This window comes from Centroberyx gerrardi, chromosome 13 (assembly GCF_048128805.1).
Source record: "Centroberyx gerrardi isolate f3 chromosome 13, fCenGer3.hap1.cur.20231027, whole genome shotgun sequence".
Classification (NCBI taxonomy): domain Eukaryota; kingdom Metazoa; phylum Chordata; class Actinopteri; order Beryciformes; family Berycidae; genus Centroberyx; species Centroberyx gerrardi.
This window is the reverse complement of record NC_136009.1, coordinates 29,071,831-29,086,496: the sequence shown is the minus strand read 5'-3', so window position 1 is coordinate 29,086,496 and position 14,666 is coordinate 29,071,831. Positions and strand designations below refer to the sequence as shown.

The 14,666-nt window shown below is 43.2% G+C and overlaps 1 protein-coding gene across 1 annotated transcript in view; it reads left to right on the top strand.

Annotated features, from left to right (window-relative positions):
- tmeff1a (transmembrane protein with EGF-like and two follistatin-like domains 1a) overlaps positions 1-14,666 on the top strand; it is an 82,728-nt gene that overhangs the window by 57,334 nt on the left and 10,728 nt on the right. The window contains exons 5-6 of the mRNA XM_078287893.1: positions 8,882-8,978; positions 9,854-10,002. Coding sequence (XP_078144019.1) covers positions 8,882-8,978; positions 9,854-10,002 — 246 coding nt within the window. The remainder of the gene's footprint in view (positions 1-8,881; positions 8,979-9,853; positions 10,003-14,666) is intronic.

Genomic DNA, 14,666 nt, shown 5'->3' with positions numbered 1-14,666 from the left:
ATTTATGTTTGTCTAAAAAACTAATTTCAAGCATTTAAGCAGAAGCCTTTAGATCAAAATAGATTTAAACCTGCAATAAGCGATTTCAGACCTTCTAACCAGTCCTGAAGCTAGCGTGTGCTAAAGGAGATTTCACTGAGACGTGACGATGTAAACAAACATCCACACAGCAGCAGCTTGTTGTTGTTTTCTCCTCTTTCCTAAAGCTTGTTGTCACGTTCGGCCCGAGTAACGGAGAATCGATGAAGCGAGCGAGGAAACGTTTTCAACTAGTAAACTTGCTACCTGCCTCTTCACTTGTCATTGTGGGTCATGTGACCTTCAGCGGGAGAAAAATCTGTCAAAGTGAGACTATGGATATTTCTCCATAGGTACGTTTATTTTAGCCATTAGTCCTTTATGCACGGTTTGACCTTAAGGGCTTCCGTCGCCCAGTAGTTTTGCTGTGTGTGTTTCCAAATGTGTTGCGGGTTCTGTCGCCCTCTAGTGGTCGGAAAATCGCTTAGTGTAGCTTTAAGATAATGAAAAACATTGTACATTCAATTAGGTGTGTCGAAACTTGTGAGTGGTAGTGTACATGTGAGCGTAAAGATTTCATAAACATATAAACATTAATCCCTCAGGTTAATTCTCCCTCTGTTGTTTAACCAGCAGCTTCGGCTCGTCTGCCAGCTGTACGAAGCCCAGCTGAGGCAGAATAAACCACCGGGGATCCCACTGCGGCGTTTGAGGATCTTTTATTCTCTTTCATTGTCCGTCCTTTTGTCTCCCTGACCTGCCCAGAAGAATATTAAGTCTTCCAGTACCGTCCTGGTGGAGCTTCTCTGTCCCCGCAGTATCTCCCCCCCGATGCAGGTATTGATATTCTCTCTGTCTCATGGGAGCGGAGCCGAATGCGGCCCGCGAAGCCTCGCCGCTAATTTTGGCAACAGAGACGTTTTGCGGCCATCTGCATGCGGCGGCCGCGGCGTTTGTTGTTTAATATGGCTGCTGGGGGTTTTTAATTGGAGGAGGCCACCGGGGAGTCGGCGTCTCCGCCATCTGCATGTGGGCCGGCTTCGGCTGAGTCGGCGATCCGGTAATTCCCCCGGAGGCGACCGGCCGGGCCGCACGGATAAATTATTAAAGTTGATTTGAGCTCAGACGTGTTTGAGCTGTGTGTATCTGTGTGTGTGTGTGTGTGTGTGTGTGTGTGTGACGGCTGTTGGTTTTTCTCTCTACTAACATGTATGGCGCTGTTGCTGGATAAAAACCATCTACCTGCAAGAAGTATACGTTTCCAGAATTAAAAAATGATTATTTTCTCGTTGACGCGCCTGAATTTTTGAAATTTTCCAATGGGTTTTTAACAGGTTTCAAGGGTTTAAAGCCCTACTTGCACAGCACTAATATTACCTGGGAATGTCTAGTGATTTGTAATAACTGCGGAAATCAGCGGTGATTTAAAACAGTGCAAATCTGCCACGACTATAATTTGTAAAGTAAAAATTCCCGCACAGTGTAGGCCTACCTATCGTAATTTGTTTTTGACGTGCGATCTTCTTCCTTTTCTAGACGTGCGATTTCAAGCTCGCTCCTGTCATGAAAAATGGAGGCAGCGTGGAATCTAGAGGAAGGTTTTGATGCATAATTAGCACAAACTTCAAGTTTTGCTTTGCTAAATCAGAAAGTGACGAATTGTAAAATCTTGACTTATACTCTTATACCATAGTATCCAGGGCAGCGGTGATTTCAGTGAATTTCATTATCCTGTGTGAATCCTGTGGTTCAGGAAACACAGAGGGTTGTGGGTAATTAATTTATTATACGAGGTCCCTTCATTAAACCGGTCCTGAGTGAATACGACTTAAGAGTTATGAAACTTGCTCAACACATAAACAACCATGGAAACATTCAGTTCAAGGAAGAAAATAGGAACGCCGATGTTTCAGCAGCAGTGGGTTGGTTTTGTTGGAGATGGAGCTCCATATGGGACTCTGTATCTGATGGCTACAGCAGGAGACTGTGTGTGTGTGTGTGTGTGTGTGTGTGTGTGTGTGTGTGTGTGTGTGTGTGACTGACCTGCTGCAGTGCTGTGGAAATGCTCTTAAACACCAGAAAGGCCAAGCTGTGGACTGACGTCTGTTTTGAAATTCAGAACTGAAATATCTCAGCTTTCCAAATGTCCCTGCATGACTTTTCCTCGAATTATTAGATTTTCAAAATTAATAGAGAAAATAGCAGTTATAATTATATTTATTGACAATTGACAACTCATTAGCCTTCTCTTAGCCCTCAAAATCCACTGGCCTTTCAAGTGTGTTTTTCTGTGTGTATGTGCATGTGCACTGTATCTGTGTGCTTTGGTGACTGTGTGTGTGTGTGTGTGTGTTTTTGCAACTCTTACAGTATATTTGTACAATTCTCTCAATGCCTCAATGCCTCGTTGCTTGCTGCTGAGTGTGTGTGTGTGTGTCCGTGTGTGTTTCTCCAGCTTTGTGTGTTGTGTTGTCAGTGTTTTGTCACACACACACACACACACACACACACTCACACACTGCTAGCGTTGTGCAGGGGGAGGGGAGAGCCGGCTCCAGGGAAGAAAAAGAAGAAGAAGAAGAAGAGGCTGCGTTTCCATGAAATAATTTGTGCTGAGCCACAAGCATCGCGCTTCACAGGCAGCAAACGGCTCCGAGCAAAACACGCTCCGTTTGTAATTGAAATGATCGAAATGATGCGACGACGAGATCTCACAGCGGAGTAAAACACCCGCGCGTCCCACTCTGCTCGGCCGGTTATCTGAAATGAGGTGATTCTGGGAAAACATCCTCGTGCAGAGCGGGACTGCGATCCGCCGGCCGTTATCCTGCGAATCGCCAGCGCTGTGTGTTTGAAGTCTCCGTCGCTAGCTTCAGCCTCGGAGAGCAGGAATAAGTGTTCCTGTTGGGGGAAAGTCATACTGTGATAATGTCAGAGTGAATCCAGAGGAAAGATTTGGCTCACAGCGTGAAGGAACACACAGCCTGCGAGTTCACACAGAAATGGATCCTGTGTCAAAGGTTTCCTTCCTGGCTGAGGTTGTTTGTAATTCAGGCTTGTGTTTCATGGAGGTGAGCCACAGATGTGCTTGCCAATTAACAGCAACTGGCACAAAGATAATATATGCAAAATAATTGAGTATGATACGCAGGTGAATGTATGTGCATGAGTTAGACCCATCTGAGGGATAAAGATAACTGCAGCAGGTACAGTGCGTCCTAGATTCCAGGTTCCAGGGGTTCTCAAGGGGGCTCCAGGGGTCCTTGAGGTCCCTGAGAGGTTCCAGGGGGTCCTTGAGGGAGTTCCAGTCATTGTGTCCTTACTGTTTATATTGTGTGTTGCTGCAAAATGAATTTCGCCTTGTGGGACAATAAAGACCTGAACTGAACAAGAGTTCTTGAGGAGGTTCCAGGAGTTCTTGAGGGGGTTCCGGGGGTCCATGAGGGGATTTCAGGAGTTCTTGAGGGGGTTCCAGGAGTTCTTGAGGGGTTCCAGTGGTCCTTTTGGTTCTTGAGGGGGTTCCAGTGGGTCCCCAGCAAAATGAGGAATAGTTTAATTTGACTCTTTCTCCTTTAGGGGGTTCCAGGAGTTCTTGAGGGGTTACAGGGGGTCCTTGAGGGGGCTCCAGGAGTTCTTGAGGGGGTTTCAGGGGTTCTTGAGGGGATTTCAGGAGTTCTTGAGGGGATTTCAGGAGTTCTTGAGGGGGTTCCAGGAGTTCTTGAGGGGTTCCAGGGGGTCCTTGAGGGGGCTCCAGGAGTTCTTGAGGGGTTCCAGGAGTTCTTGAGGGGTTCCAGGGGGTCCTTGAGAGGGTTCCAGGAGTTCTTGAGGGGGTTGCTGGAGTTCTTGAGGGGTTCCAAGAGTTCTTGAGGGGTTCCAGGAGTTCTTGAGGGGTTCCAGGGGTCATTTGGGTTCTTGAGGGGGTTCCAGTGGATCCCCTGCAAAATGAGGAATAGTTTAAATTGACTCTTTCTCCTTGAGGGGGTTCCAGGAGTTCTTGAGGGGGTTCCAGGAGTTTTTGAGGGGGTTGCTGGAGTTCTTGAGGGGTTCCAAGAGTTTTTGAGGGGGTTCCAGGGGTTCTTGAGGGGGTTCCAGGAGTTCTTGAGGGGTTCCAGGGGTCCTTTGGGTTCTTGAGGGGGTTCCAGTGGGTCCCTAGCAAAATGAGGAATAGTTTAATTTGACTCTTTCTCCTTGAGGGAGTTCCAGGAGTTCTTGAGGGGATTCCAGGAGTTCTTGATGCGTTCCAGGGGTCTTTGAGGGGTTCCAGTGGTCCTTGACGTTCTTGAGGGGTTCCAGTGGGTCCCCAGCAAAATGAGTAAGAGTTTAATTTGACTCTTATTTCATTCACTTATCGACTCGCCTACAGTAGAGACAGACAGCAAGATTTTTCTCAGATGGGGTCGCTGGGACAAAATCTCTATCAGCTCTAAAATGCTTATTGATCTGGAGCTTGTTGACATGAAACAGTTTGGGAGCGGCTGGTGTAGAGAGTCCTGACCCGGACTGGCAGTCCCATAACAAGGCACAAAGCATCAGTAGGTCTTTAAAGTCACAATGAAACAGCATTTTCAGAGCATCTTGATTCCTTAATATCGCAGGGAGGGACGGAGGGGTGGAGGGGCGGGACTGTTCAAAAAATTGTGATGGTATTGGCTGGAATTTTTATTTACGCCTCCTGGTACGGCATGAAGTAATCACTAAAAATACACTGTTTTCCAGGAAGTGAATGTAATGGGATTTTGATCTAAAAATACAAGAAAATAAAAATGTATTGTTAAATAGGTGTATATTATGACATGGAAAATTAGATAACAAGGTGAAAGAGTCATTTTTCTTTTTTCACTCCCAACATTGAATCTTGATTTTCACACTGGAAGGTACAGATCTAGTCTTGTTTATTTATATAGCCCTTTATCGCAAGCATGTCTCAAAGGCTTTACATAGCATCATACACAGTTCATGTCAGATCAGTAGAGTCAGCTGTAGGCTTCTGTCATAACCAGCCAGACGCCGCGTGACCCCGGCCGGCCCGCTGCGAGCCGAGCCGAGCCGCCGCAGAGAGCTGCTGCAGAAACTCATCGATCCATCAGCTGCCTCCGTGTCCAATACATCCACACACAGCAGGCCAATCTGTCAGACAGCGTGCTAACACACACACACACACACACACACACACACACACACACACACTGCAACAAATGTCCATCCTCACAAGTCATTTAATCATGTTGTCGCTCTTAAAGTCGTATTTTTCTTAAAACAAGTGAGTGGAAATCTGGCAATGAGGTGAGATATATCTCCTCACTTCATTCTTATGCAACTCCACTTGTTTCAAAGACATTATTTATGCCTTAATTCAATAAATTGTTACTTGTTTAAAAGAAAAATCCTCAAACAAGTGAAACTGCAAATGGAAACAAGGGACTTTATCTCCATCTCACCCTGCTGGAAGATTTTGCTTCACTTTTTAAAGGCTGAATACAAGATTTATCGACCATTTTTTGCAGTGTGCAGGCTGGCCATTATATTTCATGTCATTTGATGTGGATTAATTGCAATCCCCTTGATAGGAGTGTGCTTTTTCTCTATTACATTATGAAATTACACTTGATAAATCATGAAATGGCCCCTTGATGAAAGGCACCCAGTCATTTGCGCATGGATAATCCCTGCAGCTCTTTGATATTTGATTTTAGGATGTTACCGCCTTCCTCCGCTGAGTGCTCGCCGTCGGAAAATGGATGCTCTCATGCTAGATTGTATTAAACGCGTCCCCTCTAATGGTAATAATAATAATGATCATAATGTGTGGTTCTGTTTCTGCTCGGCTGACACGCTTCAGAAATCTCTTTACACATTCAGCCTTGTCTAATAGAGCGGGGGAGCGTGCCGGGTGTCGCGCCCGCCCACCGCCGATGCTGGAATGTGAGGCGGAGCAGTTTGGGAACGCTGTTGTTCGGAGGCGGATCTGTTCAAACGCTGCGACGGCGCTCAGCGGAACCAAACTGCACACCAGGGAACGCGAGCTGGATGTTTTTTTGGAAGTGAAATCATTGCCAAGTCAATGTTCTGGAAAGAGGTGGAAAAAAAAAAAAAGAAAGAATAATAGATGATGTTACTGCGGGATGAAAAACATTTTGTACGAGGTTCCGCAGGTTAGGGAAGCGGAACCGGTGCAGGTGCGACGACGACGAGGTGAAATTGAAAAAAAGAGATTAAAAAAAGTCCAGAGAATGAAGAGTAATCACAATGGAGCCAGACGCAAAGTGCAAAGAGGCTCAGAGCCGTTGAATCAGAGCACAGACATTTTGTCACTTACAGTATTTTTTTATTGGGAATTGTATCGTACAAAAGTTAACAGTGAACATTAAGCAGCATGGGGTTCATATTTCATAGATATCTGGTGCATTTCAACCATTTTTATTCATATCAAGAGTTGGCAGTGTCCTTGTTTGTGATGCAGATTTTCCATTTGTCCCATTTTCTATGGAATAAATCCTCCAGAGTCTTTAGGATAAATGTTCATTTTTCCATAGCAAATAGTTTCTGGTGATTGCTTTTTTAACAGCAACAAGTAAAATCTTACAAAGTTACCAGTCACATTTTAACACCACATCCTCTGATATTACACTGATGTATAAAACCTTACAATCAATGGGGATTTCATATCCTAAGATCTCTCTCAAAGCTGAGCATAACACAGATATTTTGATATTTTACTGTACAATGGACTTATTCCTGTGTATTCACTTTTATTATCCCATTGAGAAGTATTGTAACTACAGAATAATACTCTTAAGTTTTTTATGAAAATCTCCTTAATACATACAGTACTGTGAAAAATCTTAGGCAAATGTATAAAAAAATAAAGCGAAGATGCTTTCAAAAATAATGAAATGAAAAGTTTCTAAATATAAATAAATTGACTATAAAGAGCAGTCTACTGACACACTGATGCAGAAAACAAATAGACATCTAAGACAAAATGTATATAAAATATAAGGTACCTAAGACTTTTGCACAGTACTGTAATTATTTACAATACAATGTAAAGTTTTATTCGGTGCCAATATAATCCTTTTCCATTGGTTACACTGGAGTAAAGCCATTATAAAGTGTTACCAACAGTTTTTTTACTAACTGTCATTTTGTGCACGTAACTCAAACCTGTCAAGAAGCAAATCAAACACTACAGTCAATTAGAAATCCACTTCAGAAGTCGCGCTGTGCTCAGAGATCTCAAGTTACAAATTGAATCCCAGTGAGGATTTAGCGTCGCTTGAAGAGTTTCATTCCAAAATGAGATATTCTCCATCTGAAGAAAGTCACACCCAGCCTTCCTACATGACTGATAGCAAAACATGAAAACAAATTATGTTGCTTTTTGAAAGATAGAAACACCTTTACTGACTGGATTAATTTCTCCAAACACTGTCTATGGATCTCACAATGTAATTTGAAGCATTAAAGGATGTGGCAATTCTTAGTATTTCTGGTGATTTACTTGGAGGTGTGAAGTAATCGCAGTAAAAAAATTACATGTTACTATGCCGTTTCCCCACAGTTACCAAGTATAAAACACGCCCCCTTGTACAAGCCAGTCAGATTTTGCTCCAGTTTCTATGTAGACACTGGACTGTCTGAAATCGACCAATCAGCACTAAGAGGAGGGCGGGCCTTCCAGAATGGCCAGCCAATCAGAGCAGTAGAGCATTAGCATAATGTAAAACGATCTATTTTCTTGTAGGTGGGAAACTAACACTGGGAAGTGAATAGCTAAAGCTGTAACTAAACGATTTTTACTGAAAAAAAATTGAACAGATGTATTTTATAGACACCAGGGAATTATATAAAATTGCTGAAAAAGCAAATGATACCCCTCCTTTAATTTACAAAACACTATATATCCATTCTGGGGGGGGGAAATGCCAATTCAATATATGATCCAGTCTGAGAAGGTGGTGTAGTTTTGTCAAATAAGGACTTAATTTAAGCCTTTGCCTTTCCATCAAGGCAAAGAATCTAAAATATAAGATAGTTTTGATTTGTTTAACACTTTTTTGGTCGCTGCATAATTCCATTTGTGTTATTTCATAGTTTTGAGTCTTTACTGTTATTCTAAAATGTGGAAAATAGTAAAAATAAAGAAAAATGCGTGTCCAAACTTTTGACTGGTAGTGTAATTCTGTCTCTGTAACAGCAAATGAATGAATAATATCACATAAGAGGCCCGTCTCACATGACATCATATGCATACACACCTCTACCTGTCAGGAGAAGCAGCCTGACTCATATTTCCTGCCTGTTTCTTCACCTGGAGAACAGCTAGAATCTTATTCAACTGGAAATCTGACGAACCTCCGAACGCCTCACAGCGGTTTGGACATTTAATGTTATTCATGTACTTGGAAAAAGGAAAGTAAGAGGATCAAAGGAAAAATCACTCCGTTTGGCGTCCTACAATTTCATTTTTGCAGAATGTGAAAAACCTGTTTGACGAGCAGCAATGTGCCAAACTCAGTAAGATCTATAATAATAGAAGAAGAAAAAGAAAAGATCAATCAATCAATCAATAAGAACTGTGGACATGATTTCTCTTATCAATCCACTTACAGGTGGGCGGGATTGTTACAAAAATACAAAAATTGTATTTTGTGAAATTATCTGTGCAAGCATATCTGCTCTCAAATTCCTAATAAAGACACAAAAACCCCAACAGTTACACAAGATATGACTCATGACTTATTACACAGACAAATAACACTTATAGTACCGCTATCTATGTAACAGTCCTATTAACACTGTCTAACACTCATAATAACAGTCTAACAGTCCTATTAACACTGTCTATCTGTCTGTCTTCCAGAATACGAGGGTTCAGGCTCTGATGTTGGGAAGAAGTTCACCAAGTGCGGGACGTGTAAATACGGAGCGGAGTGCGATGAAGACTCAGAAGACGTCTGGTGAGCTGCTGACTTATAATTGAATCCACTTGATAACACCATGATGAACCTGGACTCACCCAGTCCAACAGGAAATCATAAAAAGTCGTGAAATGGGCACAAACTCTGAAACGCACATTTACGTGCTGTAGACACGAATCATGTGAAAATGACGTTCCTCAACCACAAACTGGATTCTGTATCCATAACACAAATTGGACACAACATTTTCAGCTAAAGTTTGGCTAATGGTTAAATTTAGGCAACTAAAACAACTTGGTTAAAGTTTGGGAAAGGCTTTGGCCATGGGTCAATAAGAAAAACTTTCACTAAAAATTAAAATTTGACTCCTAGTAGAAATCTCCTTCCTACAAGCTGGGAATTGAACTCCGGTCTCCAAAATTGAAGTCATACTCATCTGACTGTCACTGAGCTGCTGCACTGAGACTCTGCTGCCTGGTTATAGTCGTGTCTCCTTCATGGAACCGTTTCCTGCTGGGAAAACAGAATTTGAACACTTTACATGCCAACAACATGTAATTTGGTGCTGTGTTCATTTCATGTAGTTGTGGGATCTCAGGTTGTCCAGACACCTCTTTCCTCTCAGGCTGGATCAGATGCTGTGGAGTGTGTAATAACCCATCTAACCCATCTCTGTAAAATCTCTGGAGAAATGAACGACCTGTGCCTTTTATTCGGAAGTCATTCTGAACGTGTTTCAGCTGCACAGCCTTCGTCAGCTAATGATTAGGTGCTGCTGCTGATGAATGCTGTCTGGGAGAAACCAGCTCATTGTGGCTGCTGAATGAAGGCTCAGTACATTCATTTTTCCTGGCTATTTTAGCCGCTTATTTCCCCAGTCTTTGTACTCTTAAAAATGATACTCCTCTTCTCAGGTGCATATGTAATATCGACTGCAGCGGCCACAATGAAAACCCCGTGTGTGCCACCGACGGGAACTCGTACAACAACCCCTGTCTGGTCCGAGAGGCGTCCTGCATGAAGCAGGAGCAGATAGACGTCAAACACCTGGGAAGGTGCCCAGGTAAGACGAAGCTGTTCAGAGCTTCATGAAACACACGGCTGGGAGGTGGCAGGCTGCTCTGAACCACTCAGGACAAAACTCATGAGCTTCATGGGAAGGTTAAAGCTGCACTAGACAAGACTTTTACTTGGTCCGTTTCAGCCTCTCAAGTAGACTCAGTCCAATGACTCAGCAATTTTTTGTGCACGTGAACACGCCGAATGAACTCAGACCCTCTAAAACAAACCAAACTCAGAGGTCTGAGTTTGGTTTGTTTATGGTTCATTTGTGGTTTTGTGGTCAGATTCCCATTGAAATGGTCTCAGCAGACATGGTTAATATCTGTCTTTCTGACTGAACTGAGCATTTCATCACTGATCCATCTGACTGATTTAGTGTTTAGATAATGTCAGCTTGTTAGCTAGCTAACCATAGTATCTGGTCAGCTAACATCACTGTCTTGTTGTTAACACATCTGATTAGCACACTAGCTAACGTATCTAGTAGCAGCTAGCGTTAGCATGTTCACATTAACATCAGTGTGTTTGCCGGCTAGTTAGCTAGCTAACAGTTTGTTCAGGTTAACTGAGCTGACTCTTCTCAAGCTACAACTCAGAGTGTTTTGGAGTAGAGACTAGGGCTAAAGACAAGACAGTTTACTGTGTCACAGTAACCAAATCCACCTTATCACACTATTCACCTTTACTGAGAACGTTACTGAATGGATCTACAGCCACACCACAACAAGCTGACTCAGCTGCTCTCTGCTTCTAGCTGCTTGCTACAGATTTAGATTTTATTTGCATGCAGCCGGTTCTCCAGTGTTCCTCCATGATGGAAAGATGTGATTGCTGGGAGATTTGTGATGCAACTGATCTGTGCTGTTTGTGAGCGAGACAAACTGCAGAGATGTAAACCAGCGGTTCTGACCATGTAATTCTGCTTCTGGTTAACAGAACATGTAACAAGGTGTGGATTACTGTCTCATTTAATCCAATCAGAACGCAGCTCCCGAGGAAGCAAACTACATGCTTGGTTTGTGCATTAATTCCCTAATCGAGAACGTTGGTAATTAGGCACATTAATTGGTCTTACATGATGTCAATAATTAAGGTGATTTATGGAGGAGATGAATGGTCACACTTGGTGTGCAGTCAGCAGTGTTCATACACACACAGCTGAGGGGGAGACTTAAAGAACCAACAACGTTCAGTGGATCAACAAGTTGAGGAACAGACCATGTAATGTCACAGTCACAGGTTCAAATTTTATTAATGATCTTTGTCGAAATGCCTTAAAATAATGTTGAAGGTGAAAGAATAACCTCTGTGTTTTAGTGAGGTTTTATAGGAAGCTTTACGGCGCCTGGGAAACATCTGGGAAAAAAACTTTAATACCTTTATTTATAAAGCGGCCTTCAAAACAGAAGTGACAAGGTGCTGTACTCCGATAAAATGCAATATCAATGTAAAATTTCATGACAAAACAGACAGAAATGATCAAATAAATCAAGACAAAATACATGACACAAAACAGAAACAATGCTACACATTAAAATTCTAAAAAGGTGGGACTTTAAAACTTCCCCATGCCAGTCTGCAGCAGTGTGACCCGGCAAGACTCTGAATCTCTACTTCCTCATTGTAAATTGCTCTGGATAAGAGTTTTATTAATGCCAAAATTGTGAAAATATAAAGACACTTTCAGAAGCCACAGCAGTCCAAGAGCAGTGGAGCGACCTGCAGTCCTCAGCTTTCACCGGAGAGAAATATGCGAGGGCAAACTGAAGAGCCATTGTGCGTCTCACAAGGTCTATAAAATGGTTTTCATTTATAGGGTAGTTTACTGGGTTGGAATGGGCCTCTTTCATAATTCACCAAGGTTATGGCGGCCATTTTCTGAAGCTCAACAAGCCGAGACGATAGGATTTTCCAATTCTGATTCAATAAGATAGAGATAGAGGCATCAGTTGGAGATTTATCTCTCTGGTACACGAGTCGACAAGGCCGCTGTCTCCGCCGCTACAGATTCACTCAGGGGTCAAAGTTCAAAACTGTTTCTGCGAGGCTGAAACAGGAGAAAATGTTCAACAGAACCGGCCACAACACATCATGAGATTCCTGAGAGTGAAGTCTATTTACACTGAATAACAGGCTAGTGTCACTTTCATTGTGCTGGGTTATTTCTCTAGGCAAGGCAAGGCAAACTTTATTTATACAGCACATTTCATACACAAGGCAAATTCAATGTGCTTCACATAACACAAACAATATATAATTTGAAGGGTAAAATGACATTATCAGCTCATAAAATGAAAGAAAGAAAGATAAAATAGGTGAGTAAGGACAATAATAAAACAAATAAAAGAAATAAGTGATAATAAAAACAATAACACCTGTTACATCTACATACAGATGATTTAGCAAAAGCCCACAGAGAGAAGGGAAGTTTTGAGCCTACGGTTCTGTGCACCATGTTAAGGTTTGGGTTTAGTTTATTTGGAGATATGAACAATAAAAACTGGGAAAAGGGAGAGATCCAGACTGTGTGGGTGAGACAAACTCCAAGGGAAAAAAGAAAAACCACAAAAACAAATCAAGATGACAAACGGAGACACGGGTGAACCGGGCAGCACAGGAAGAAACACAGAGAGGAAAAGTACAAAAACAACCAAAATGCACCGTGTGACACACCCAGAAGGCTTTGTGTGGACTCACAACATGAAACACTTCAGTTCGTCTGATCGACCGCTCCGCCGGGCGGATCTCAGCAGCTTCTGCGTCACGTTTCCTCCTCCGGCGAAGAAGCTCCTCGTCGGACACAAAGCCGTGTCAGAGTTAGCGGTGTTTCAGCCGGTGCGGAGCTGCGTGTGGCGCCGTAAGCCCTCGCCTCCGCCCTCGCCTCCACCTCCGCCCGACCAGTCGTACACATCAAACGCTCCCAAACAGCAACAGAACTTTTGGAGAGTCAGTGGTTAAGAAGGAAAGATGAGAATCTAGCTGCTAGCAGCAATGAACAGCTTACTGCAGTGTGACAACAAATGCACTGAGTTTGATGATTGCCATGCAAGGCATTGTGGGTACTGGAGTCTGTTTTTATCACAACACTACAGAATTTCAAATGGCTGTATTTTCTTCAATTCGGCACCCAGCAACAATGGAGGCATGTAGATTTTGGCTAGTTTGGCAAGTAGCTGGCTGGCCACTGTCCGACAGACTGTGGGGCAGCTCATTAACTATGCATACTGTCGACCAATCAGAGCCTTCATTAAAAAATGGGTGTATGTGACATCATTAATACCACGAAGTAGATTGGAATTCTAAATCTGTTTGATTCTGTTGAAACCAGACGGAGAGTTTTTTTAAATTTCCACAATGCTGACAGAATAATTTGAGTAACTTTACATTAACAGCTCCTTTGTTAAATTAAATGAAATTGAGAAACGCGATTCTCACTGCACTGGACCTTTAAAGACACTGTGACAGGACATGTGACTGTTGCGGGGATCAAACTGGTGACCTTCTGGTTACAGGACGGTACCGACTGACCTGAACTTCAAGATCCTCAACCGTAAAATAACCCGTAATAAAAAAAAAACCCCGTCATGCCTCCAGATTCCTCGTCCTCAGCAGCGACTGAAGTTTCCTCTTAACGAGGGGAGAAAAAAAAAACTGAGAGGAGATGAGTCACGCCGGCGGCGGCAGAGCGGCGCGGCGTCTGATCTGACACTCCATGACTCTTTTGTCGGGCAGGCTGACGGGTGGAGGGGAGGGTGGGGGGAAAGGGTGGGGTGGAGGGGATGAGAGGCGAGCTTCATTTGCAGTCTCAGTTTGCCGCCTGATGTTTTGGGAGCCTTCTGGTCGGCGGCGCCAACACCCAGAGCCGTTTCAGAAGCCTTCCAAGTACATCCTCAAAGTACGTCTTCGTAGATTTGATTTCGCTTGATACACTCCGCCGGAATTACAATGCGCTCCTGGACGAGGCGGCGCTGGCAGCGGACAGCAACCGGGAGAGGAGTTATGGATTTCTTGTCAGCTGTTAAGGCTGTAAGGTGGAACGGTGACAAAGCGTCTGATTGGCTCAGAGGGAGGGGGATGGAGGGATGGAGAGGGAGAGGGAGAGGGGGGGGGGGTATGAAGCACCCTGAGGTGAAGAGCACCTGCCCTCCGTCCTCCTGCTCCTCCTCCGGGCGACGGGCCAGCGCCTCCTGCCTGGATCATGAAGAACAGATCAGAGAGAAGGTGTGGCTCTCGAAAACAAAACCCCGATCAATCAGGATCTGAAGGATTTCGTCCCAGAACATGATATATACATTTTAGATGGAAATAAACTGTTTCTGAGTAAATGAATTCAGCTCTTTTACTGTTGCTACCCAGGGATAAAACTGAAAAAAGAGTGTTTTAGGCATCCAGCATGTTTAAAGTAATGGGATTTAGATATGAAAATACTGGAAAATATATTTGTTTGTGACTTTTTTTGGCCATTTATGGTTAAATAGGTGAATATTATGACATTGAAATTAGCTGACAAGCTGAAAAAGTAATTATGAGTTTAAATAGTGAGCAACTGAACTTCAGGTAATACATTATTTTTCCATAAAACTCAAAGTAGGTTTCTGTTCTATTCTTTTTTCATTTCTGTGTCGAGGCCAAAACCATGAAAACATTTGTCACAATAAAACTTCT